We start from the raw sequence: 24,838 nt of genomic DNA on the forward strand, positions 1-24,838 counted from the left end.
ACTGAAAGCCCTCAAGCGTTTGTCCCCATGCTTAATGCTGGCTGGGCAAACCAGTCCCCTTAGCAGTAATGTGAGTGAGGCCATAGGTAAGGGAGAGGAGAGAAATGGGATGGCCAGATCTTCCTTCAACATTTTTTTTAAATTTATTTATTTGACAGAGAGAGATCACAAGTAGACAGAGAGGCAGGCAGAGAGAGAGAGAGGGGGAAGCAGGCTCGCTGCCGAGCAGAGAGCCCGATGCGGAACTCGATCCCAGGACCCTGAGACCATGACCTGAGCCGAAGGCAGTGGCTTAACCCACTGAGCCACCCAGGCGCCCTCCTTCAACATTTTTTACTCACAAAACTAAACCATGGGGAAGACCAGGGGGTAGAGCTGGCCATAGGTACCACTGGACTAGGTCTGTCTCTCTCCATTCTGTCTCTTAGTCACACACACATACACACGCATTTCTACCACTCTCGGTCTTGGGTCTTGGCTCTTTTCTCTCCCCCTGAATACAGGCTTTCTCCAGAGACAAAAGAGAGCTCAGTACAGGAGGAGAAGGGTAGCAGTGGGGCTGATTTACACCAAAAGATTGGCAGGGCAGGAACAAGACATTGTGTGTATCAATGAAGGGAGAGCGAAGTAACTCTTCATACCTCCAGAATGGGGGTAAATGAAGCCATGTAGGGCTGGTGGAAAGGGGAAGAGGAAGATGTCTGGAGAGTAGAGGTCTTCATCGGGTTGAAAAGCAGGAAAGAAGAGAGGCAGAGATCAGGAAGTTGTCCACTAAAGGGCTCAACCTCCCGCCCAGCTTCACAAATATTTGTTCTACTCCAGAGGCATAGACTCATAGAATCACAGAATGTTAAATCTTGAAGGAAATTTAGAGACAGTTTCGTCCAACGAACTCTATGCAAGCTCTTTCATTAATTCATCAGCACTGGGATTTGAGGAGGATACTTGTTTATAATCTTTCCCACTATGCTTGGAATCAAATGAGAAATAATAAGACACAGAAGTCCCATAGGTAGAAGTCAAAATAACTTTGTAACAGGTAAAGCTGATTAGAGAATTTGTCTCAGAATGTACACCCACAATCAGGCTTCCTAATTTTTTCCACCAGAATTAAGCTTGTTTACCCAACACTGAGGACTCCCTACCTGCAGGGTGAGAAACTGTCTCAAAAGTTTGCTGTGAAGAGAGGAGGAGAGGAGCCCAACTTGGATTTTCTCTGAAGCAGGCAGTTCTCAGATGGATCTGAGCCATGGCACATGCCCACTGTATTCTCCCAAATGTGCCTGAGTCACTCTTCCTCCACTAGGTGAAACTGAGTGAGGGGTAGAGAGGTAAGTGAGTACTCTTTTCGAGACTTTAGAAAGGACAGAAGCTACTATGTTATAGGGAATGGTAAAGGGTTTAGAGGGAGAAGGATGAGTTTCCCCCAACAAGACCATTTAAGTGCCAACTCTACTTCAAGGAAACTAGAATCCAGAAAGGTGAAGTGATTACCTTAAGACTGCACAGCTCTGGGGATAGAATGAGGTTCTTCAGACTTCTAACGCCATGGCTTTACCATTTCATACCTGTCATCCCAGGGGGACAGCTTCATCCAGGGTCATCAGCCCGAGTCAGTACCAAGAATCTCCTACTCTGTCATTCAGGGGGACTTCTTGCCCCTCCCCCATCACTACCTCCATCTATCCCTCATCACCTCCATCCTCACCTCCACCACCTCCGCTGATGCCTCTACGATGTCCCTCTATGCCCAGCTACCGGATCACCACTGCTACCATTCCCCCTGCTACTTCTCTCTTGACCATTTCCACCATCATTACTACGATCCCCCTTTTGGTTAGCAGGCAGCCAGCACAGACCATTTGGGTACAGAATTAGATGTGAACTAGAAGGCTGCTCAGATGGCTCTGGTCTTGAGAAGTCTTCAGGGTCTTTGAGGTCAAATATCTCTCCAGTTCCTGGTGTCCCCTAATCCCTCCAAAAAGATCATCTCGGAGTGTTTTAAGGAGACTGTGATAGAGATACAGAAACATAAGTGCACATGTTTATATAAACTCCTTTTTTTAACAGATTCTTTTATTTACTTTAGAGAGAGAGTACGCATGAGTGAGAAGGGGGTAGGGCACAGAGGGAGGGAGAGGGACAAGCAGACTCCATGCTGAGCACAGAGCCCCACACAGGGCTCAATCCCAGGACCCTGAGATCACACCCTGAGCTGAAAGCAGGAGTCGGATGCCCAGGAGCCCCCATATAAACTCTTTGACCGCAAGTACAATTTCTAAGCCATGGCCTAATCTGACAGTTGCAGATTTAGGCACCTGCAATGTTATAAGATTCATTACTGGTGTCTCAGGAGTTCTCAAAGCTCTAATGATCTAAGGGTTGAAGTTATTCAAGTGAGCTGTAATTTGGGGTGCCAGCCAGCTGGTGTTCCCCAGTACACCATACCAAACCCAGGCCTCTGCAAGCTCCTGGAAGTGCTGCCACTGATCTGTAAAATGGGTGACCTTGGGGTGGGGGGAGGTGCTGGATCATCCCTAAAGTCTCTTCCCTCTCTAACATCCCTCCAAGACGGAATCCAAAAAGGATGTAGGATAGAAATCATGTAGGGAGATAAACAAGCATCTAAAAACCAAGGCTAAGTTAAAATCCAAGAAGAAATTTAGAGCAAAGTTGTCTGCCTACAATTATGGCTGGCTCTGCTCAGACCCTGCTCTACCCTGGTCTGTCTGCCGAGCAGGCATTGGTCCCTTGCCCTGCAGGAGTGTCCCTTCCCCCACCCTGGTCACATGGCTGGCCGCCACTGAGCCCCACAAGTCAATCTCCAATGCCCCAAATACAGTTCAGTCTGGAAATCACAGAGTGTCCTTCTTGCCACCTACCAGCACCAGAGCAAGTGACACCAGCCTTCCTGAGATTTGGATCCTGGTTTCCAGTGCTAAGAGCGTGAAGGTAAGTTTGCAGCTTGGAGTTTCAGAGATAGTAGACAAAACTATACAGATAAAGACAAATGTGCTTGACAATGTGAACAGAGTATTTGAGAGTGAGCTTCACACACACGGAGAAGGAGAATACCATGAAAGTTGAATAAATCCTCCAAATGAGCACTGGATATTTGCCTTTTCTTTAAAAAAAAAATTATCCTGTATCAGTCACCCTGTTGTCTTGAGTTCACTGGTTTGGAGCATAGAACCTCACATCAAATTAACTGAAATGATATGAAATGCACTCTCTGACACCTTGGCAAGTGAGTTCATTTTTCTTCTCAGATGGAACTGAGAATCTTTTTCCTCTAGGCAATGCACATTTCTGTTGACTTTGTGAAATTTACAAGACTGGCTGAAAATTTTTATGGGAAGTAAGCAAGAACACTGAGACTTGATTCTTCCCCAGAAAACTATGGGAAATAGATTATATCTGTTGATATAACATCTCAGGATAGAAACTAAATAATGGCTAGCCTCCTTTCATTACACATTTCTGTTGTTAGATTTGGATACTGCACCTGTTTTTGCTACTGGTGGTTTGCTAGGGGATATTTTGTTTGCTTGTTTTCTCTTCCTCTTCTGGGGCACGCATGGGTGAGGTTTGCAGGGCCCAGAGGCAATGAATAAGCTATCGGTTGGGAAGGTGGCCTTTCTCTAATTTCTAAGCTTAGTCTTTAAAGCACTCATGACCCCACATCATTTCTGTCAATTAAGCTCACAAAATCATCCCAGGTGAGCTCTCCAGGAGGTCCTTTTTTGAAATACTTTGAGCCGTCTGCGGAGTTCACTGGATACTACATTGGGCTAGTCCTATTTTTAAGTATAATGTCAAATGGCTTAGAAGATGGGATGGGAGGGAAAGCTCCTAAAAGGCTGACCGATGCTTGTGGCACAACCTTTTTTCTACTTAGTTTTCCCCCCAGACATATGGATGTCTAATCTAAAGGATTTATTACCATATTTTGCCCTTCTTCCCGAATAATCTATTTTGTTCTGTTTGTTTCCAGTGTCTAGAGCAAATATCTGGAACAAAGTGGATTTGTTGTACTGAACTGATGTGCCTCTCTGGCCAGGGGCTTGGGGAGGGAGCAGTGTTAAATGGCCCATGATTCAATCACCAGGGTTTTGATAGTCAAAATGCATTGTATGCCCATCAGGTTGGCTGTATCACCACCTCCTTGCTGCAGCGGACATGAAGGCTGGTTGGGCAGGGACCCTGTGTATCTGTTCCCTGGTGTGGCACTCTGGTGCTTAGCCTCACAGTGTTAGGTCATTGATTCTGTCAGTAGGCTTTCAGGGACCCACAGTGGGAGTCCAGGCTGGTGGCAGGGGCAGTAAAGTGGAATGGGTCCCTGGTGACTCAGGATAGAAAAGAATTTGGTCTGATCCTCACTGTAAAGGCATACTCACCGCCAGGGTCTAAAGATGGATGGGAGAATAATGAGGATTGAGTGCAGCAGTGGAAGGGCTGGTGTAGGACAAACTGCTGTTACAAGTTTGCCAGGGGCTGGTTTGTTGCTAATAACTTTCTCTGGCAACATACTGTAGTGGACGGTTGTACTGGTTAGTATTCTTGGGAATCACCTGAAGCTAGCTGAAGAGAAAAGACAAGTTTATTATAATGCCATTGGGAGGTCTTGGAGATGGGAATTCAGCTAGACCTCAGGAAGGGCCTAGAACTCAGAAGTCGATGGCTTCTTCCAGACCTCTCTGTCTCTTATGTCTTCACTTCTTTCTTTCCTCTTCCAACCCCCTACCTCCCTTCGTTTTCTCCCTTTCTCTTTCGCTGTCTGCCTTTCTACCTGGGGTTGGGGAATCAGAGAGAATCCCATTTCAATCTTAGCTCTCTGCCTGTGAAACAGGGTAACTTCCTTAATTCTTTGAATCTCCATTTCCTCATCCGTAAAATGGGGGTGAAAATTATGCACCTCACTGAATTTTATTTTATTTTATTTTTTTTTAAGATTTTATTTATTTATTGGACAGAGAGATCACAAATAGGCAGAGAGGCAGGCAGAGAGAGAGAGTGGGAAACAGACTCCCTGCTGAGCAGAGAGCCCTATGTGGGGCTCGATCCCAGGACCCTGAGATCATGACCTGAGCCGAAGGCAGAGGCTTAACCCACTGAGCCACCCAGGCGCCCCCTCACCGAATTTTAATCAGGAGTAAATGAGAGTATGAAAGCAAGATATCTGACATTCAATTAATATACGTTATACAAAATGGTGGAGATAGAAATTCTGTTTCAAGAGGTAGGTCACTTTTGTAAATTTTTGCGATAAGCCATGCATCTGCTGATTAGAATAGTTAATCCAAACACTTTGCAAATGGTTAGCACTCTGCTTGAGTTGTTTCAAATGAATGATTTCCATTGAAGATGTTCTGGGGCAGCCTGGGTTCTTCTCCTACTTCTGCATCCTCTTCGAAGGGACCTTATCTCAAGTTGTGAGGAGGTAGGACCTGCGGAGGAGGTGAGGAAGGAATGGTCTGAACTAGTGCAGAACTGGGAGGTATGCATCTACCCAAATATGAACTACATTACATCTCCATGCTTCTATAGTTCCATGAAGTTTTCATCTGTTTGTCATTTTTGCGTTCACTTTTGTTTGATTTCCAATCTGAAAATCCATAGTACTTCAGATATGAAAGAATATGTTTTTAAAACATGCTGGAAAATTCCATTTCATTTCTATTAGTGAGGCCAGTTTAGAATTAACTGACTTAGGAAGTTACAGTGTTACCAGTACTCTGCTTTTCTACTTTTCTTGGATATTTCCCTCCCTGTGGCAAGCAACATGGTAGCACCCAAGCTTACTGGCCATCACAGAGATTGGAACCAATCTCTGTGATGGGGGAATGGGGAGTGTTTGATTGGCTAGGCTGGACCACATGACCTTTTCTGGTTGGGGAGAGATGGGGTGAGCCCCATCTAAAAGATTTGGAGATGGTTCCATATGGGAAAAGACGATCTGTTACTCAGCTTGTCTTTACTCATGCTGTGAGGGTTGAGGAAGATACTGTCAGAAAATCACCAATCAGTTGGAGCTACCAGTGCGTCATCGCTAAGCTTACCAGTTCACAGTGCCCAGTTTGAAAGCAAAGATGTGATCTTGTTATGCATGTGAAGCTCATGTGAACTAAGATCCATGTATGGTGATTCAGTTTAATAGAAAATATAAATAGGAGTTATTTCCTTAAAACAGCGGTTCTCAATGTGTGGTCCCTGGATCAGCAGCTTCAGCATCAAGTGGAAACTTGTAGAGAGCACAAACTTTCAGTCTACAGCTCAGATCCACAGAATCAGTAACTCTTGAGTGGAGCTCAGAAATCCAGGTTTTAACGCACCCTCCAGAAGATTCTGACACATGCTTACCTTTGAGTACTCCTACAAACCACTTCTTGAAGGTTCTTTGTTTTGCAGTTCTCCTGAATATTTAAACATGATACACTTTGAACAAATGGATTTAACCCTGGATTATCAGGGGGATAGAATTATTCATTAAGTGGGAGTATACATGTCATATTAAATTATTTGCCTTAAAATGTTTAAAATAAAATAATATATAACCATAATTAAAAATAAAGTAACACATGTAAGAGCTTATAACAAAAAAACAACAAAACTCCATTCTAGCTTTCTAAATACTCCACTGTTCCATCTCCCAAGGATGGTCACCTGTAATTCTTTTAGCTTTTTCTGTTGGCTACCTACACCCCTCTAATAATATATACATATTATTTTTATATATGTATCTCCTGCTATTTATCAGAGTTGGATATTAGCCACCTACAGGTAAATAATTAAACCACAGCCATCTCTTCTCCCTTCTCCCAATGTAGATATATCATCATTGTTTTTAGTTAATTCAAAAATCAATGTTTATACTCTTATGATCGTGTACCATAACCACATTTTATTTCTTGGAATATTAATTTTTTTTCCTGGTATTTCTAATTGCCTTCCTTTGCATTTTCTATCTTTTTCTCTGTCTTAAATTGTTCCAAATTCTCAAGAAGTGAATCAGATCTCCGGCATTTCATCTTTTCCTTGGGTGGCTCCTTCTGAAATGTCATTTTTAGCTCTTCTGAGGAGGGACTAGGGCTGTGGCACAGCTCCCATCTAGGGACCTCCCTTTATTTTTCTTTAGCTTGGAGCCCTCTCTTGGATCCCATTGTCTTCCCCTTCTTGATTCATTGTGGTAACATACTTAAATAACTTCATAAGAAGTTACAAGAGAGGGGGCGCCTGGGTGGCTCAGTGGATTAAGCTGCTGCCTTCAGCTCGGGTCATGATCTCAGGGTCCTGGGATCGAGCCCCGCATCAGGCTCTCTGCTCCATGGGGAGCCTGCTTCCTCCTCTCTCTCTGCCTGCCTCTCTGCCTACTTGTGATCTCTCTCTCTGTCAAATAAATAAATAAAATCTTTAAAAAAAAAAAAGAAGTTACAAGAGAGAAGTAAAATGATTTCTTGCATGTGTGAAGATGTCTTCTACCCTCTCTTGCCTGGTAGTTTGCCTGAGTAGAGAATGCTAGGTTAGAAATCATTCTCCCTCAGAATTTTGGATGCATTGCTCTGTCGTCTTCTGTTATCCAAGTTGCTGATGAGAAATCAGATAGTCTTTTATTCATTTGTAGGTGAGCCGTTTCTGTTTCTTTCACTCTAGAAGTTTGTAGGATTTCCTTTTTTCTTGACATTTATTTAGTGTTCTAAAATTTCACAATGATATATCAAAGTGTGAGGATTTTTCCCACCAGTCATTCTTTGTGCAGGGTACTCACTTGGCCATTTTGAGACTGTTACATCATAGTGGTGGGGAGTTCTCTTATTTCCTAAAAAAAAAAAACTCATTTAAAAATTTTTAATAATAAAATATTTCAAACTTGTATATCTCTGTCCTGAATTAACAGATGTTAACATTTTATCATATTTGCTTCATTTCCATCTATATCTATCCAAAATATCAAAGATGCAGCTAACACATTAAGATTAAACCTTACCTTTTCTCAGAATTAATCTGGAATTTTTGTGTCTCATTCCTCTGGACAATTTTCTGCTATTGCTTATAAATGTAGCAATAAACAATAAAATTTAAGACAATGTTTTGAAGTTTTATATAAATAATGTCACTTTGTTTCTGTATCTTTATAACTTGCTTTTTTTTTTTTAAGATTTTATGTATTTATTTGACAGAGAGACAGCAGGAGAGGGAACACAAGCAGCGGGGTGGGAGAAGGAGAAGCAGACCCTCCCGCTGAGCGGGAAGCCTGATGTGGGGCTCGATCCCAGGACCCTGGGATCCTGACCTGAGCTGAAGGCAGATGCTTAACTGACTGAGCTATCCAGGCTCCCTTGCTTTTTTCTATTTCTTATGTTTTTGAGATTTATACATGTTAATATGCAGAAATCTAGTTCATTCATTTCAGCTCCCCATAGTATTCTATTATGTATCAGTTAGGAAGGTCTTTATTTTTATATAATCTTTATTTTATTTATAGGTCTTTATTTCTTCTTATATTATTTTTTTAAGTAGGCTTCATACCCTGTATGGCGCTCAACACAGGGCCTGAATTCAGAACCCCAAGATCAAGATCTGAGGTGACATCAAGAGTTGGATGCTTAACTGACTGAGCCACCCAGGCATCCCTGGAAAGGTCTTTAGCTAAAAGCAACATAAAACTTGGCTAGCAATTTAAATATACAAAGTAGATTTCTTTTCATGTAATAGGAAGCCCAGAGATAAGCAGTCTGGAGCTCAGTGACATTATCAGGAACCAAGATTTGTTCTAGCCTTCTGCTCTGTCCTCAGCCTGAGCCTTAGCTCTTCATACTTGTCACCCATATTGTTGCAAGAGGACTGCTTCAAGTAGCAGTCTCACGTCCAAGGTCTGTGCAGGAAAGTAGGGAGGGTTATTGACCAAATGTGCATTCCAGAAGGCTCTGTCACTTTTTATTAGGGAAATAAAAGCTTTCCTGGAAGTCCTACTGAATGGACTTCCACTTAAATCTCACTGGCTTGATGGGGTACATGACTACTTCTAAGATCAGTTACTGGTCAAAGGCCATATGATTATCATGAATAATTTAGACAGAGCTAATTCATGCCTGGAGCTGGGGAAGGTGTCTATAGCAATGAAGGGCCATGTGTCTCTACTTGAACAGAACAGGCTAGACAAGGAGGGAATTGGTGTTGGAAAGTGTAGCAAACACTGTTACATGACCACTCAGTGCCCATTCCCCCTGTTTTCCTTACTAACAGAACCCAATCTTTTTTTTCTAATGTGTTTTTTTGGAGGCAACAGTTTAGGATTTTATGTATTTGCGAGCACGTGTGCATGCAAGATAGAGCGCACAAGCGGGGGAGGGGCAGAGGGAGAGAGAGAAGTAGACTCCCTGCTCAGCCCCAAGATGGAGCTCGATCCCTGAGATCGTGACTTGAGCTGAAGGCAGATGCTTAACCGACTGAGCCACCCAGGCACCCCTGGAACCCAATCTTATTTGCCCAGTAAATACAGCCCCAGAGTCTTTTGTCCTATGACCCAGGTGTGGTTTTGAGTAACAGAAAAGTTAACTATAGTATTTAAACAAGTAGTGTTTTAACTGTTCTCCATAACAAGAAACCCAAGTGTGGGCTGTCCAGTGCTGTAGAATGACTCAGTGAAGACATTAAAGATCCAGGATTCTTCCTCCCCTTGTATCCACAGTTAGCATATAGCCTCCATTTCCATGATGACAAGAGGGCTGCTGCACTTCCAGGCATTGAGTCTCGAGATACAGAGGTGAGATAGTTTGCCAGATAAAATAGTTTGCCCAGTTAAATTTGAATTTTGTAAACAATGAGTCATCTTTTGGTATAAGTATATTCCAAATATTGCATGGGACTTATACTAAAAACCACTAATTGTATATATAAAACTCTATTTTTATTTGCTAAATCTGGCAACCTTATCCAGGAAGGCAGAGGAAGGGAAAATAGAGATGCTTTCTTCTGCAGAGGCTTCATCCAGGAAGGGAATCTTTCCCTAGGTTCTTTCTCTTTAGAGATTGCTGCATCTCTTTAGAGATATCTCTTCAGAGATTGCTGAGGCATTTGGAGGAAGTGATTATTTTTAGTCAGCCACATTGCTGCCCTGAATAAAATCAGAGCAGAAAGGGGGATGGACATCTAGCAGTGTCCTCTACAGGTGTCTTACAACCCCTGTCTCCCTGACAAATCCTCATCTCTCCAAATAGTTACATCCAGTGTAGAAGTTAAAAATATTTAATTACCCATATGGCATTGACACCGAGCTGTCGGAATGAATACCTGAACACCAGCCACAAACAGCAACATATGCATAATAATGCACAGTGGTGGGAGACCAAGCCTGCTTATATCCCAGTTTTGGGTTATATATTCATTTTTATTTATTATGACTGCATAAATGTCGCTCACATTTGAGTTACATAGTGTTCAATGGTCACTTTTCCTTTCCATGACTCTTTATTCTTGGAAGAATCTTAGTATCCTCTCAAAACAGTGGAACACATCCAGATAATTGATCAGTTTCAGGTTTTTCTCTGAGAACCCGTGCAGAGCCTGATCTAAGATGAACCCACTACTCTCTGGATTGCTATACAGCTTCTTTCCAGGGCCTCCTGTGCTAGTCTTTTGTGGTGAATCCCATTTTCTAGATGCTCTATTCCTTCCTTAGATGCTCTTCCATCTTGCTGGAGTTCTTCCTTCAGCCACTTCCTGAAAAAAAGTGCATAAGCAGTAAAATTTTAAGACTTGTCTAAAAATACTTTTTCTACCCTCACATTTGATATTTTAGTTAGGACTAGAAGTCAAGGTTGGAAATAATTTTTTCTCACTTTTGGAGGCATAACTCCATTGTCTTACAGCTTCCATTGTGTCTGATGCCAGTTCTCACATCTGATTCTTGGTAGGTGACTTATTTCCTTCTTCTGGAAGGTTTTTTTTTTTTTTTAAATAGAGTTTATTTATTTGACAGATCATAAGTAGGCAGAGAGGCAGGCAGAGAGAGAGGAGGAAGCAGGCTCCCTGCTCAGCAGAGAGCCCGATGCGGGGCTCTATCCCAGGACCCTGGGATCATGACCTGAGCTGAAGGCAGTGGGTTAACCCTCTGAGCCATCCAGGTGCCCCTTCTGGAAGGTTTTTAAGGTCTTCTCTTTATATGTAATATTCTAACACTTTGTAATGATGTCACTTGGAGTGGACTTTGTTTTAAATTCGTTTTCCTGGGCTCTCAGTAAGTTCTTTCCAACAGGAAATTCAAATCCATGAGTTTTGGGAAATATTCTTAAGTCCTTGATTATTTCCCCTCCATTATTTTTTTCTGGCCTCTCTTTGGGGACTTCTGTTGCTTTGATGTTAGACCCCTGGATTGGTCTTCTGATTTCCTTGCCTTTTCCCACTGTTTAAAAAGTTATTCGTATTTGTGCTCTATTATCTCACATGTTTTTTCAACTTCATATTCTAATTCTTTTACTGAAAATTTTCTTCTAACATATCTTTAATTTTCAAGAGTTATTTCACTCTCTCTCTCTCTTTTTTTTTTTTAGTATTTTATTTATTTATTTGACAGAGAGAGACACAGCGAGAGAAGGAATACAAGCAGGGGGAATGGGAGAGGGAGAAGCAGTCTTCCCCCCTGAGCAGGGAGCCCGATATGGGGCTCTATCCTAGGATGCTGGGATCACAGTCTGAGCTGAAGGCAGAGGCTTAACCCACTGAGCCACCCAGGCGCCCCCAAGAGTTATTTCTTATTCTTTAGAAGTCCCAGGTTTGTAGCATTCTACTTTTCTTTTTGTCATGGATACAAGGTGTTTTCTAGTCTACTCGGATATGTGAATTATATGCTTTTTAAATGGTTCTTTGGCTGCCAACAGTGCTCCTGTTTCCTTGGACTTCCCCTCCTCCTGCTTGTTTTGGTCTCTGTCATTCTGGCGATTCTTGGCTGGCCATGATTTTGGAGTGGAACTGCCCAACAACAGTTTGACAGGCTGGACTTATTGAATGATAGACTCATGGTGGGCAGTTGGGTGGAACCTTGACCATTTGTTAGAGGTTCCCAAAATGTCTGGATCTGTAAATCCTCCAGTCTCCCACCTGGAGTGTGTAAACCTCATTAGTGTTTTAGGAGTCAAGTAGGCAGAGGGCTGAGTGGCTAACTTCCCTTGCTTAAATCCTCTCCCCACCCCTCAATGAAATGACTCCTTGCCCTTAGTTATCCAGAGGTCTTCGGGTTTGACCCCTCCATATTCTAGAAGGAGGCGCATTCTAGGAGACTGGAGCCTAGGAAAGAGGATCTGAGGGTTAAATTGACTCCTTAGGAAGATTTTCAACAAACTCTTCTGCTTTTAGTTCTACCCTGTATTCTGGTCTTTAGATATATCTACTGCCTCCAATTTCCTTTTTTTCTACTTTTGAAAACCATTTTGTATCAGAGACTATCTAATCCTTGAAGATTCAGATAAAACATTTTTTAAACAACTGTCTTCTCCTGGTGTTTATCTTTCCTTTCACGATAGGAAAAAAAAATTCAGACATAAAAAAATAGAAAAAAATGATAATCCTTTTGTACTTATAATCGAGCTTCAGAAATTATCCATGGGACATGGGAAAGGCTGCTTGTAATGACTTACCCATAAATATTTCAGTTAATGGTTATTGGTTAGTTGAGGTTTTCTAATTCTCTTTTCCCCTTTTTTTAAAGTATTTATTTGTTTATTTATTTTTATTATGTTATGTTAATCACCATAAAATACATGATCAGTTTTTGAAGCAGTGTTCCAGGATTCATTGTTTATGTACAACACCCAGTGCTCCATATAATTCGTGCCCTCCTTAATACCCACCACCAAGCTCACCTATCCCCTCACCCCCTCCCCTCTAAAACCCTCAGTTTGTTTCTCAGAGTCCACAGTCTCTTGTGCTTTGCTTTTCCTTTTTCACTTTTCTTTTCCTTCTCCTAATGTCCTCCATGTTATCCCCTATGTTCTAATTCTTTTAAAGTCAATTTTGGTCACTTCTATTATTTTCCTAATAAAATATCCATTTATCAGCCTCATGGCTAAGAATTTTAATTCCAGAAACAGATTGTCTGGGTTTGAATCTCTGTTCCTCCATTTGGGCAGTCAGTTAAGCTCTTGTGCCTCAGTTTACTCACCTGTAAAATGAGTAATGAGCACCTGGGTGGCTCAGTTTTTAAGTGCCTGCCTTCAGCTCTGGTCATGATCCCAGGGTCCTGGTATCAAGCCCCGAATTGGGCTCCCTGCTCCACAGGAAGCCTGCTTCTCCCTTTCCCACTCCCCCTGCTTGTGTTCCCTCTCTTGCTGTGTCTCTCTCTGTCAAATACATTTTAAAAATCTTTAAAAAAAAGTCACACATTCAGAGCATTTAAAATAGTTCCTGGCTCATAGAAATGGTAATTATTATTATTACCCAAACTAAAATATAATGGCATGAAGTTTTTCATGGCATTCACTTTTAATTTTTAAATTCTCTACTATATTTTTAGTTATGTTGCTTTCTTACTCCCAATATTGTTACTTATGACCATTCTTCTCTGCTTGATTAGTTTTGCACAGTTTGCCTATTTTAAGAATCTTTTCAAATAATTGCCTTTGGGTTTGTTAACCATCTATTCTTGTTTCTATTTCATTATTTTTTTTTGTTTTTTATTTTATAGTTACATTTTCTACTCTCTTTAGCTTTTCTCTTGTTTTTTTCCACCCCTAGGCTCTTTAGTTGAATGCTTATCACATTTATTTTCCTCCTTTCCTCCCTCCCTCCACTCCTTCCTTCTCTGTTTCCTCAAAATATATTGCAACCCATAAGTTTCAATATTTGGTAGTTGTAATTGCTGAGTTCTAAATATTTAATAATTTCTATGTGGTTTCCTGTTAAACCCATGAGTAGAAATTACTTTTAGTTTCTAAAGTTATATGTGTATATACATATATTTATATACATTTATTATATATATATGAATATCTTACATCTTACATACACACACACATATATGTGTGTGTGTATATATATATATACATTCTTACTTTGAAATTTACTAAGGCTTACCTGTGACCTAGATATGTGCTTTCTATAAGTGTTCCATTTATACTTGAAAAAGAGATCTGTTCTCTATTTGTTAGCGATAGTATTTGAGCTTCTTCAATTTGTTTACAATTTGTTCCTTTGCCTTAATTTTTTCATCTGCTTTAGGGTCTCCTACTATGGGTGTGGATTTGGCCATTTCTCCTCAAAATCCTACCTTTTTGTGTTGTATATATTTTGAGGCTGTGTTCATCTTTTATAGTTATGAAGGTGGAAGAAGAGAAGGCTGGGGTAGGGAAGCTGGACCCTGCTAACTACAGGAGGAGATGTCAGGATCAGGAAGGTAAGGTCATCTTGAGAACTTGATGCAAATCCTAGGATGGTCTGCCAATTTCTTAAATATCCTTATAACAACCCTCCAGTGGGAGGATCTAGAGAGCTGGTCCCTTTCCCTGACCCACCCATGGTGTCTTCTGTGGACCCAGTGGCACCAGTCTTAAAGAGACCACATCATGGGGCCGAAGACAGGAAACTGGCACTTTGTTTCTATGAATTAGGGCATAGCATCCCCAACACAAAATTAAACTTACCTAATTTTACAATACCTACAAACCATACAAGATGCCACCATTCACAGATTCTAAAAATGGCAGCTCAAACTACTGCAAGAAGATATTGAATGGGGGTATCTATTGCTCAAAAATTGCTGATGCAGAGGTGTTAAGTTCCTACACTCTACAAAGAAGCAACCACAGGACTTATGAAGAGGCAACCGGACAGGCTACCACCCTGCCACTGCCCCACTTGGAGGGAAACACCAATCTCGCTGCCCAGCTGGATGCTTGCTGAGCTGTAGAATGTGTAGACCCATTCTGGAGCTGTCAATGGAGAAGAATGCAGTTGAGGAATTCCTAGAACTTGGCACTGTCCTGAGCCCAACTGCAAGATGTTCCCAGTGAGTGGAGAGGTCCTGCAGAGTGAAAGAGGAAGCTTGGGAGAGGGCTAGCCATTCTTTCACCAGCTACACAGCCACACTCTGATGATTATGATGGAAGCCAGGGAAAAAAAGGGACAGGTTAGATCCAGGGCAAAAGTATAATACTTTCCTGACAGCTATCCTCCCTGATTTCTCCAATAAGTATATTCTTCATGTATGTAGCCCTTACAATTCTCTAATCAAGTTCCCATATACCATCCCATTCTGTCTTCTCGAAAACCCTGCCCAGATAGTAGAGAAGGGGTTTCATTTCCACCTTACAGGTGAGGACACTGAGTTCTTGAGAGGCAGATGTCCATGGCCATGGAGCAAGTGATAAACGAGCCAGGGAGCATCCAAGGCAGGTGACTCTTGGCAGAGGCTTTTCTGATATACCAGCCATTTCTCATTTCTGTTCCTGGCCTCAACAGTGGAAACTAGGAATTCATCTGCTAAGCCCTTAGATTAAAACTGCTTACCTCTTACTCGTGTCCCATGGATTACTCAAATTACAACTTGCTTAAGAAATGGTAGAATTGAGCAAGGGAAGTCATGCCATACTGGAGGGAGAGGAGGGAAGGAAAGAGGAGGACCAATCATTCTGGTATTGGACCACTAGAAAGCAAGGCTGTACTTCATAAAAATCTCCACGTCATGTTCTTGGTTACAGCCAAGAAAGACTGGAGGTTCAGAAGAGTGAGCAGTGAGGTAAGCTGGTGTGAGCTGGGTTCTAAAGAGATTTGGACACTGCCATCCTGGCAAACTCACTTTCCCGTACCTAGGAATGATTCAGAGTCTTTTCACCAGAGTAGACACTCAACCTATCTTGAAAGGGCTTAGTTAGATATGCTTCTCCAAAGTTCAGCTTGATGTGGTTTCTGTGTGACATCTGTAGTCAAAGAATGCCCAGACATTAGCATCTACATTTCAGGAGTTTGAGCCAAGAGGCAGACCTCCCCTCCAAAGAAAATAAAATCAAGTTAAGGTAAATCTTGATGTAAGAACACAGAGTTTAATTTCCTGTTCTACAGCAGCTTTCAAATCTCAGTTGCCATCCATGGGCTTCAAAAATACAGTAGTCCCCCCTTTATCTGTGATTTCACTCTTTTCAGTTTCAGTTACCCATATTCAATCATGGTCTGGAAGCAGATTCTTTTTCTGACACATCATCTGAAGGTCAGTAGTAGCCCAACATTATGTCACAGTGCATATGTCATTTATTTTACCTCATCTTGTCACATAGGCATTTTATTATCTCATATCATCACAAGTAAAAAGGTGAATACAGTACAATAGGATATCTTGAGAGAGAGAGAAAGAGAGAGGGATCTCGTTCACATAACTTTTATTATAAAATATTATTATAATTATTCTATTTTATTATTACTTATTATTCTTAATCTCTTACTATGCCTAATTTATAAATTAAACTTGATCATAGGTACGTATGTGCAGGAAAAAGCATGGTATATGTAGGGTTCAGTTCTATGTGCACTATCAGGCATCCTCTAGGGAACTTGGAACATATCCTCTGTGGAAAGGAGGAACTACAATAATATTTTTTGGCCATCCTGCTCTTTGGAAAATCATCACCATGGAATTTCAGACTATTCCAAGTTATTCTAAAAGAGTGGTTCTCAAACATTTTTGCTGCAGTTCACATAAGCAGAGAAAAAGATCTTCCCACTCATATACCCCAACCCATTCTCATTTCACCTCAAAAAGAAGAAAAAAAGGAAAGAGAACAAAGTGTAAAGGCCAAAAGAGGAAAGTAACTTGAGTATTCAGGAAGGGGACGGATGAGTAGGTAAAGCACAGGGAATTTTTAGGCTGGTGAAACTATTCTGTATGATACTGTAATGGTAGATGCATGCATTTTTCAAAACCCATAGAACTATACAACACTAAAAGTGAAACTTCATGTAAACAGTAGACTAGAGTTAATCATAATACATCAATATTGGTTTATTAATTGTAACAAACAGTTCACCCTAATGCAAGTTTTTAATAATAGGGTAATCTATTCATAGCAAGAAATGCCTACATTAAGAAAAAAGATAGAGCCCAAGTAAACAACCTAACTTTACACCTCAAGGAACTAGAAAAAGAACAAACTAAGCCCAGAGTTAGTAGAGGGAGGAAACAACAAAGATCTAAGAAGAAATAAGTAAAATAGAGACTAAAAAGACAATAGAAAAGATCAATGAAACAGAACTGGTTTTTGAAAAGACAAACAAAATAGACAAATCTTTAGCTAGACTTATCAAGGGGAAAAAAAGAGAATACTCAAATAAAATTAGAAATGAAAGAAAAGGAAAAGACATTAAAACTGAAAGCACAGAAATATAAAAGATCAAAAGAGACTACTGTGAACAATTATATGTGAACAATTTGGACAACTTAGAAGAAATGGATGAATTCCTAAAGGTACAACTTACCAAAACTAAATAGTGAAGAAACAGAAAAATTGAACAGACCAATTACTCGTAAGGAGATTGAATCAGTAATGAAAAACCTCCTAACAAACAAAAGTTCAGGAACAGATGGCTTAACTGGCAAATTCTAGCAAACATTTAAGTACGAATTAATACCAATCCTTCTCAAACTCGTCCAAAAAATAGAAAAGAAGGGAACATTTTCAGTTTCATTTTATGACACTAGTATTACCTGGGTATCAAAAACAGACTAGGACACTACAAGAAAAAAAAATTACATGCCAATATCTCCGATGACCTAAGGTGAAAAATACTCAACAAAATATTAGGAAACTAAATTCAGCAATACATTAAAAGGGTCTTGCCCCATGATCAAGTAGGATTTATTTCAGGAGTGCAAGGATGGCTCAAGACCTGTAAATCAATCAATGTGATATACCCCCATTAATAAAATGAAGGATAAAGATCATATGATGATCTCAATAGATGCAGAAAGTGTATTTGACAAAATTCAATATCTATTCCTTACCAAAATCTCAACAAACTGAGTCTAGAGGGAATGTACCTCAACATAACAAAGGCCATATATGACAAACCCACAGCTAACATCCTACTCAACAATGAAAAGCTGAAAGTTTTTCCTCTAAGATCAGGAAAAAGATCAGGATGCCCACGCTCACCACTTTTATTCAACATTGTTGAATAAACATTGTACTGGAAGTCCTATCCAGAGCAATTAGTCAAGAAAAAGAAATAAAAGACATTCAAATCAGAAAGGAAGAAGTAAAACTTTCAATTCACAGATGATGTGATATTATATATGGCATACCCTAAAGAGTCCACTGAAAAACTGTTAGAACTAATAAATTCAGTAAAGTTACAGGATACAAAATCAATATACAAAAATTAATACAAAAGGGTACATTTCTATGTACTAATAATGAACTGTCAGAAGGAGAAATTAAGAAAACAATTCTATTTATAATTGCCACAAAAAGAATAAAATAAACAGGAATAAATAAACTTAACAAGGGAGGTGAAAGACTTGTGCTCTGAAAATTTTAAGACCTTGATGAAAGAAATTGAAGAAGACACAAAGGAATGGAAAAATATCCCATGCTCATGGATTGGATGAATTAATATTTTTAAAGTGTCCAGGCTACCCTAAGCAACCTACAGATTCAGTGTAATCCCTATCAAAATTTCAATGATGTTTTTCACAGAAATAGAATAAATCTAAAATTTTTATGGAACCATGAAGGACCTTCGATAGCCAGAGTGATCTTGCAAAAGAACAAAGCTGGAGGCATCATGCTTCCTGATTCAAAAGATATTACAAAGCTATATTAATCAAGATGGTATAGTATTGGTATAAAAACAGACACATAGAGGGGTGTCTGGGTGGCTCAGTGGATTAAGCCGCTGCCTTCGGCTCAGGTCATGATCTCAGGGTCCTGGGATCGAGCCCCGTGTCGGGCTCTCTGCTCCGCAGGGAGCCTGCTTCCTCCTCTCTCTCTCTGCCTACTTGTGATCTCTCTCTCTGTCAAATAAATAAAATAAAATCTTAAAAAAAAAAAAAACAGACACATAGATCAGTGGAGAAGAAAAGAGAGCCCAGAAATACACCCACATTTTTAAGTTCAGGTAATTTATGATGAAGGAACCAAGAATATACAGTGGGGAAAGGATGATCTCTCTGATGAGAAAACTGGACATCCACATGCATAAGAATAAAATTGGACCACTATCTTACACCACACACACACACACACACACACACAAAATTCAAAATCGATGGCAGTCTGATATACGACCTGAACAACAAAATTTCAAGAAGAAAACACAAGGATTAGCTCCTTGACAGTCTTGGCAATGACAGAGAAGACAAATACTGTATGATCCTATTTAGATGTGGAATCTAAAGAACCAAATTCAAAGAAACAGAGAACAGATTAGTGGTTGCCAGAGGCAGGGGTTGGGGGTGGGCAAAGGGGTAAAAGCAGTCAAAGGAAAAACTTCCAGTTATAAGATAAATAAATTCTGGGGATGGAATGTACGGCAAGGTAAGTATAGTTATTAGTCTGTGTTGTTTATTTGAAAGTTGCCAAGAGAGTAGATTCTAAAAATTTCTCAACACAAGAAAAAAAGTACAGCGATGTGGGGTGATGGATGTTAACTAGACTTCTTGTGGCAATCATTTTGCAATATATACATCTATCAAATTAGTATGTTGTACACCTTGCACTAATATAATGTTATACCTCAGTAATATATATTATATTGTATAATTGAGGTATAATTATACCTCAATAAAAAATAATAGGAGATCTGTTTGTAGAGCAGGGGTCTGGTGGGGGTAGGATGGAAGTCTCATTTCCTGTTTACTATCTGCTCAATTATTCTGTATATATAAAACTAAATCTATTGATTATTTTAAAAACTGTTGACCAGTTGAAGCCAACACTGATGAAACACTGAGAGCAGAATGTCCATCCTGAGAGCTGAGAGAATTCCAGCTACTTTTTGTGTGCAAAGACCCAGTGGGGGCTTTACAGACCAACAAGGCTTCTTAGTGGAATTCAAAATTAAGGTTCTTCATGAGTCAAGTTCTTGAAAATTCTACTATACAAAACCAGCTTTGAGAAGTCCGAGTAACTCCCTTTTCTGATAAGTAGTTTATGTAGTCTTTCGTTATGAGTAAAAGTGGCCCTTGATGGAAATGCATACAGCCCTCCCAAAGAGGGGGGTTGGCATTTTGGACTAAATCTGTGAGTCACTGAGGGACTCTCTCAGGCCATGTGTCATAAGCCTTATGCAGTTATTGCCATTCTGGACAAGCAAGAACAGAGTGATGGGAGTTCTGCTGATTCTAATTGAGTTCTAACTATAGCACCAAGGGTATCATTTCTAGCAACTGCTGAATTGTTCAGAAATGGAGTTCTGTCAAACCCAAGACTTGGGGCAGTGGTCCTGGCCAGGAATTCCATGTCTTCCATTCTGCTTTGGTGGCCCTAGCTCTTTGTAACTGGAGGATAGTAAGGAGAAATGCCCATTTTCAGTAATCCTTGCCTCCCCCCTCTTTTGTGCTCTGCCCATAGACTGCCGCTCCATCCACATTGGGCTTTCAGTCCCCAGTTACCCTCAAAGGAAAAGAGACCCACAGGGACGTCTTCCAGGCCTACAGAAGGTCTGCTGGGGCCTGCGGCCAGACAAGCCACAACAGGAACTGACTGGTGTGGGCAGCAGGGGAAGCAGCCGGGACAGCAACGTGCATCATGTCAGCAGGACTCGTGAGTTCTTGAGGGGCACATTTCAGGGGAGCCATCTGCTGGGGAGCCCAGACAGGGTGACAGAGCCGGGAGATTCTCCGGAGACTCAATGATGTCCCACCGGGGTCAGGGCTCTCACTACCCTGCTATGCCACCCATGCAGACCGACCTCCTTGCCCAGGGATACATTTAGCCAGGCTGAGCCCTGTCTCTCTCTGGTGACTTGGAGACCTCTGCTCTGAGCTACCCCAAGCTGTTTTCATGGCTTAATTATTTTCCTCATTTCCAAATTCTTAGGGGCCGTACAGCTCTTGTCCTAACCACAAACATGACTTGGCAGGAGCCATTGTGCTCTGTAAACTGAATTCCACATCACATTACCTCCACCCTCTTTCCTCACCTGAGCTTGAAAGCACAGTAGAGAATTGTCTAGGCACTGGTATGGTAGCTTGCAGACCCCTGGGAAGCTCTCTCCCAGGCCAGCAAATCCCCTGAGGCCTTCTGCTGCTGCTGCAGAAATCAGTTTTGGGCTAATTAAAAATCCATCTTTTGTTCCTTCCCGTGGAAAGAAAAGTATCAATTTTTTTTTTAATTTTATTTCATTTATTTGACAGAGAGAGAGATCACAAGTAGGCAGAGAGGCAGGCAGAGAGGCAGGCAGAGAGAGAGGAGGAAGCAGGCTCCCTGCGGAGCAGAGAGCCTGACACGGGGCTCGATCTCAGGACCCTGAGATCATGACCTGAGCTGAAGGCAGCGGCTTAATCCACTGAGCCACCCAGGCTCCCCTCAAATTTTTTTTTTTTAAGATTTTTATTTATTTATTTGACAGAGATCACAAGTAGGCAGAGAGGCAGGCAGAGAGAGAGAGAGAGGGAAGCAGGCTCCGTGCCGAGCAGAGAGCCCGATGTGGGACTCGATCCCAGGACCCTGAGATCATGACCTGAGCCGAAGGCAGCGGCTTAACCCAGAGCCACCCAGGTGCCCCGAAAAGTATCAATCTTAAGAGAGTGAAAAGACTCGAATCCTGAGAGCCCAACTATGACATTTTATTCTTTTGAGAATTTGCTGTTTCTAGGGACATGATTTCACCTCAGCATATCCTAAATCTGCCCAATAAATTGTATTTGATTGGTCTCTATTATATATTTCCCCTGTCTTGGACAAGGCAAAATTAGTTATTTTACTATAAATCTTCAAAGGAATGTCAGAGGCAGTGGCAGTGTCTCAGTGTCCCTGTAGGAAGAGATCTGACTCACATGCTCCCAAAGGCCACCTTAGTCACCCACAATCTTGCAGCTGCCCTGAACAACTGCTCTCCTTGGCACCAAGTCTACCAAGTCCTGTGGCTTTTCTAGAGTAAACGTGTCTAAGTGGGAGATGGGTTGATAGAAATCCTTTGGCGCTGTCTAGCAGAAGAGATGAGCGCTGATGAAAACATGAGTGTGTACACGGACCAGCTCAGGGCTGGGAACATCAGAGACCCAAAGGAGAGCTAGCCTGTTGGGAAGAGTTCCTGCTCCCCATGTTAGATCTGGATGCCTCATCCTCCCCTTCTGGGTCATTCTCCTATACCCCACCACCTCCCCCACATTTAGGGATGAGGTCCCCTTGTAAAATTGAGTATGCTGGGTCCCTCCTGAGGCAGAGAAGAAACAAATAACATGGTAGGTGTGTGGTAGACACTTAATAGATGTTGGCTCAACTAATACACATTAACCCAATATGAGAGTGAGGATCCCAGATCTTTTTCCTCTACAAGAGGATATTGGTTTGGTTTGGCTATGCTCATTGGCATCAAGGGCTTATGAGATTCTTCTGGTGGGAGAGGTGTGAAAAAATATTAAGATCTTCTACTTGCCTGGTCACTAAACTCTGGGGTCACTAACAGATCAAAACTGCCTCAAGATGAGCAGTAAAGGAGAGAAAGGCTGTTTTCCAGCCAGGCATTTAAGCCTCATATTGAGCCTTATTCCAAGGCCTTAGGATCAAGGATATATTTCCTGTGGCCTTCCATTCTCATTTCTGATGAGGAAGGAGCAAGGGTTGGGACAGAACACATATTTGTCTCTAAAGCGTCTCCTCCATGAAGGGTTCCTGAAACAGGCAATTTCCAGCATAAGTGCAAGGACAGTTGGGGTTCTTTTAGACTTTGAAGCTTTGAAACGGGGTAGCTTCCTTGCCTTTGTGTACCTATAAATTTGTGTCTTGGAAGGATACAACTTGGAGAGAGAAGGGGGAAAGGAAGACAGAAAAGGAGAAAGAATGAGGATCATTCTAGACCTTATATGCCCCCTTTGGGGTGAGGGGCAGGCAGGAAAGCAAATTAAAATGTATTTCCCCAAAGAATCATGTATTTTCTCTCTCTCCTTGTCCTTTGACACTTTAAAACCTGGATCTCCTGGAATCATCAACATATACAACATTCCCTCACCAGCCATGAGGGCTATTCTAAAAACAAACAAAAAATCCCATTAGAAGAGAATCCTGAGTTAGTGACCTTAAGACCTTGAGGGGTAACTGGGTTGAGAGTCCAAGTTTGCAAGTGAACCAGTGAAAGTCCTAATAAATGGAAAGTTTTCATAAACCATGCACCAGCCAAGTTTACCTTATTCCTGGAGAATTAGCTAAAGTGGACTCCAGTCTCTCTGGCCTCATCCTAGGGGACGTCCATGTCTTTGCTGAAATTGCTGTGCATTTCCGGGAGCTGCTAATCTCAGCCTCACCCTGGCTCTAAGTCTTTTCCTGGTGGGCTTGTCATCTCCCTGTGTTTCATATATATATATATATATATATATAAATTTTTAAAAAGATTTAATTTATTTATTTGACAGAGAGAGAGCACAAGCAGGGGTGAGAGGCAGAGGGAGAAGCACACTTCCTGCTGAGCAGGGAGACCGATGCGGGGCTCAACCCCAGGACCCTGAGATCATGACTGAGGTGAAGGCAGACGCTTAACTGACTGAGCCATCCAGGCCCCCCATCTCCCTGTGTTTCATGTCCTATACCTGTCTTCTGCCTTCACCTCCAGGCCAGCTCAGGCATGGAGTTCAGACCTTCTTTGGTTTCCCCAGAATTGGTCGCATATAGCATACATGGTGAGTGGCAGACTTTGCCAGAGGTTCAGAACTAAGTTTAATGTCGTAGAGATACACAATTTTTAAAATGAGATACTAGGGGGGCGCCTGGGTGGCTCAGTGGGTTAAAGCCTCTGCCTTCGGCTCAGGTCATGATCCCAGGGTCCTGGGATCGAGCCCCGCATCGGGCTCTCTGCTCAGCAGGAAGCCTGCTTCCTCCTCTCTCTCTGCCTGCCTCTCTGTCTACTTGTGATCTCTGTCTGTCAAATAAATAAATAAAATTTAAAAAAAAATAAAATGAGATACTATATATCCCTCTTCTTAAAAATCCTCTGGCCATGGGAAATTGCCCACTGGTCATTTTTCTCTGCAGTTCCAGTCTCCTGCTATATTTTGGTACCATATCTGCCCAGCCCCTGTCCCCTCCCAAGTCCCTTCACATCTCCTTGCTTTCAGCTAAGTCCCCTCCTCACACACACACACACACACACACACACCCACACACACCCAGTCCCCTCACTTTTCAGTCACATCAGTTTCTCTTCCCGCCCCTCCTTGGCTCAGGGCCCATTTTCGCACAGCTGAGACCACATAGTGGGTTAACCTAAACACAAAGACCATATTCAGCAGCCTCAAAGACCCGAAAGAGGCTTGATGCTTCCTTCTCCCTTTCTTTCTCCCCTTGGGCTTCTGCAGGCCAGGTCAGGATTCCCTGTGTGACTTGGGCCCCATATCCCTGATGGCTTAGGCAGGAGAAGCAGCAATTGTCTGCTTTTATTTTATTTTATTTTTTTATTTTTTTTAAAGATTTTATTTATTTATTTGACAGAGAGAGATCACAAGTAGACAGGCAGGCAGAGAGAGAGAGAGAGAGAGGGAAGCAGGCTCGCCGCTGACAGAGAGCCCGATGCGGGACTCGATCCCAGGACCCTGAGATCATGACCTGAGCCGAAGGCAGCGGCCTAACCCACTGAGCCACCCAGGCGCCCCTCTGCTTTGATTTTAAATAACAATTTCTTCACTTAACTGCATTTATAGTCA

The 24,838-nt window shown here is 41.7% G+C and overlaps 1 protein-coding gene across 2 annotated transcripts in view; it reads left to right on the top strand.

Moving 5' to 3' along the window:
* Positions 1 to 2,862: 2,862 nt before the first annotated feature.
* Positions 2,863 to 24,838, top strand: part of SLC4A5 (solute carrier family 4 member 5) — a 97,611-nt gene continuing 75,635 nt past the window's right edge. For both annotated transcript variants that reach the window (XM_045979541.1, XM_045979542.1), the window contains exons 1-3: positions 2,863 to 2,952; positions 14,306 to 14,386; positions 20,553 to 20,744. In XM_045979541.1, coding sequence (XP_045835497.1) covers positions 14,308 to 14,386; positions 20,553 to 20,744 — 271 coding nt within the window. In that variant the 5' untranslated portion in view covers positions 2,863 to 2,952; positions 14,306 to 14,307. The remainder of the gene's footprint in view (positions 2,953 to 14,305; positions 14,387 to 20,552; positions 20,745 to 24,838) is intronic.

This window comes from Meles meles, chromosome 15, assembly GCF_922984935.1.
Source record: "Meles meles chromosome 15, mMelMel3.1 paternal haplotype, whole genome shotgun sequence".
In the NCBI taxonomy this organism is placed as follows: domain Eukaryota; kingdom Metazoa; phylum Chordata; class Mammalia; order Carnivora; family Mustelidae; genus Meles; species Meles meles.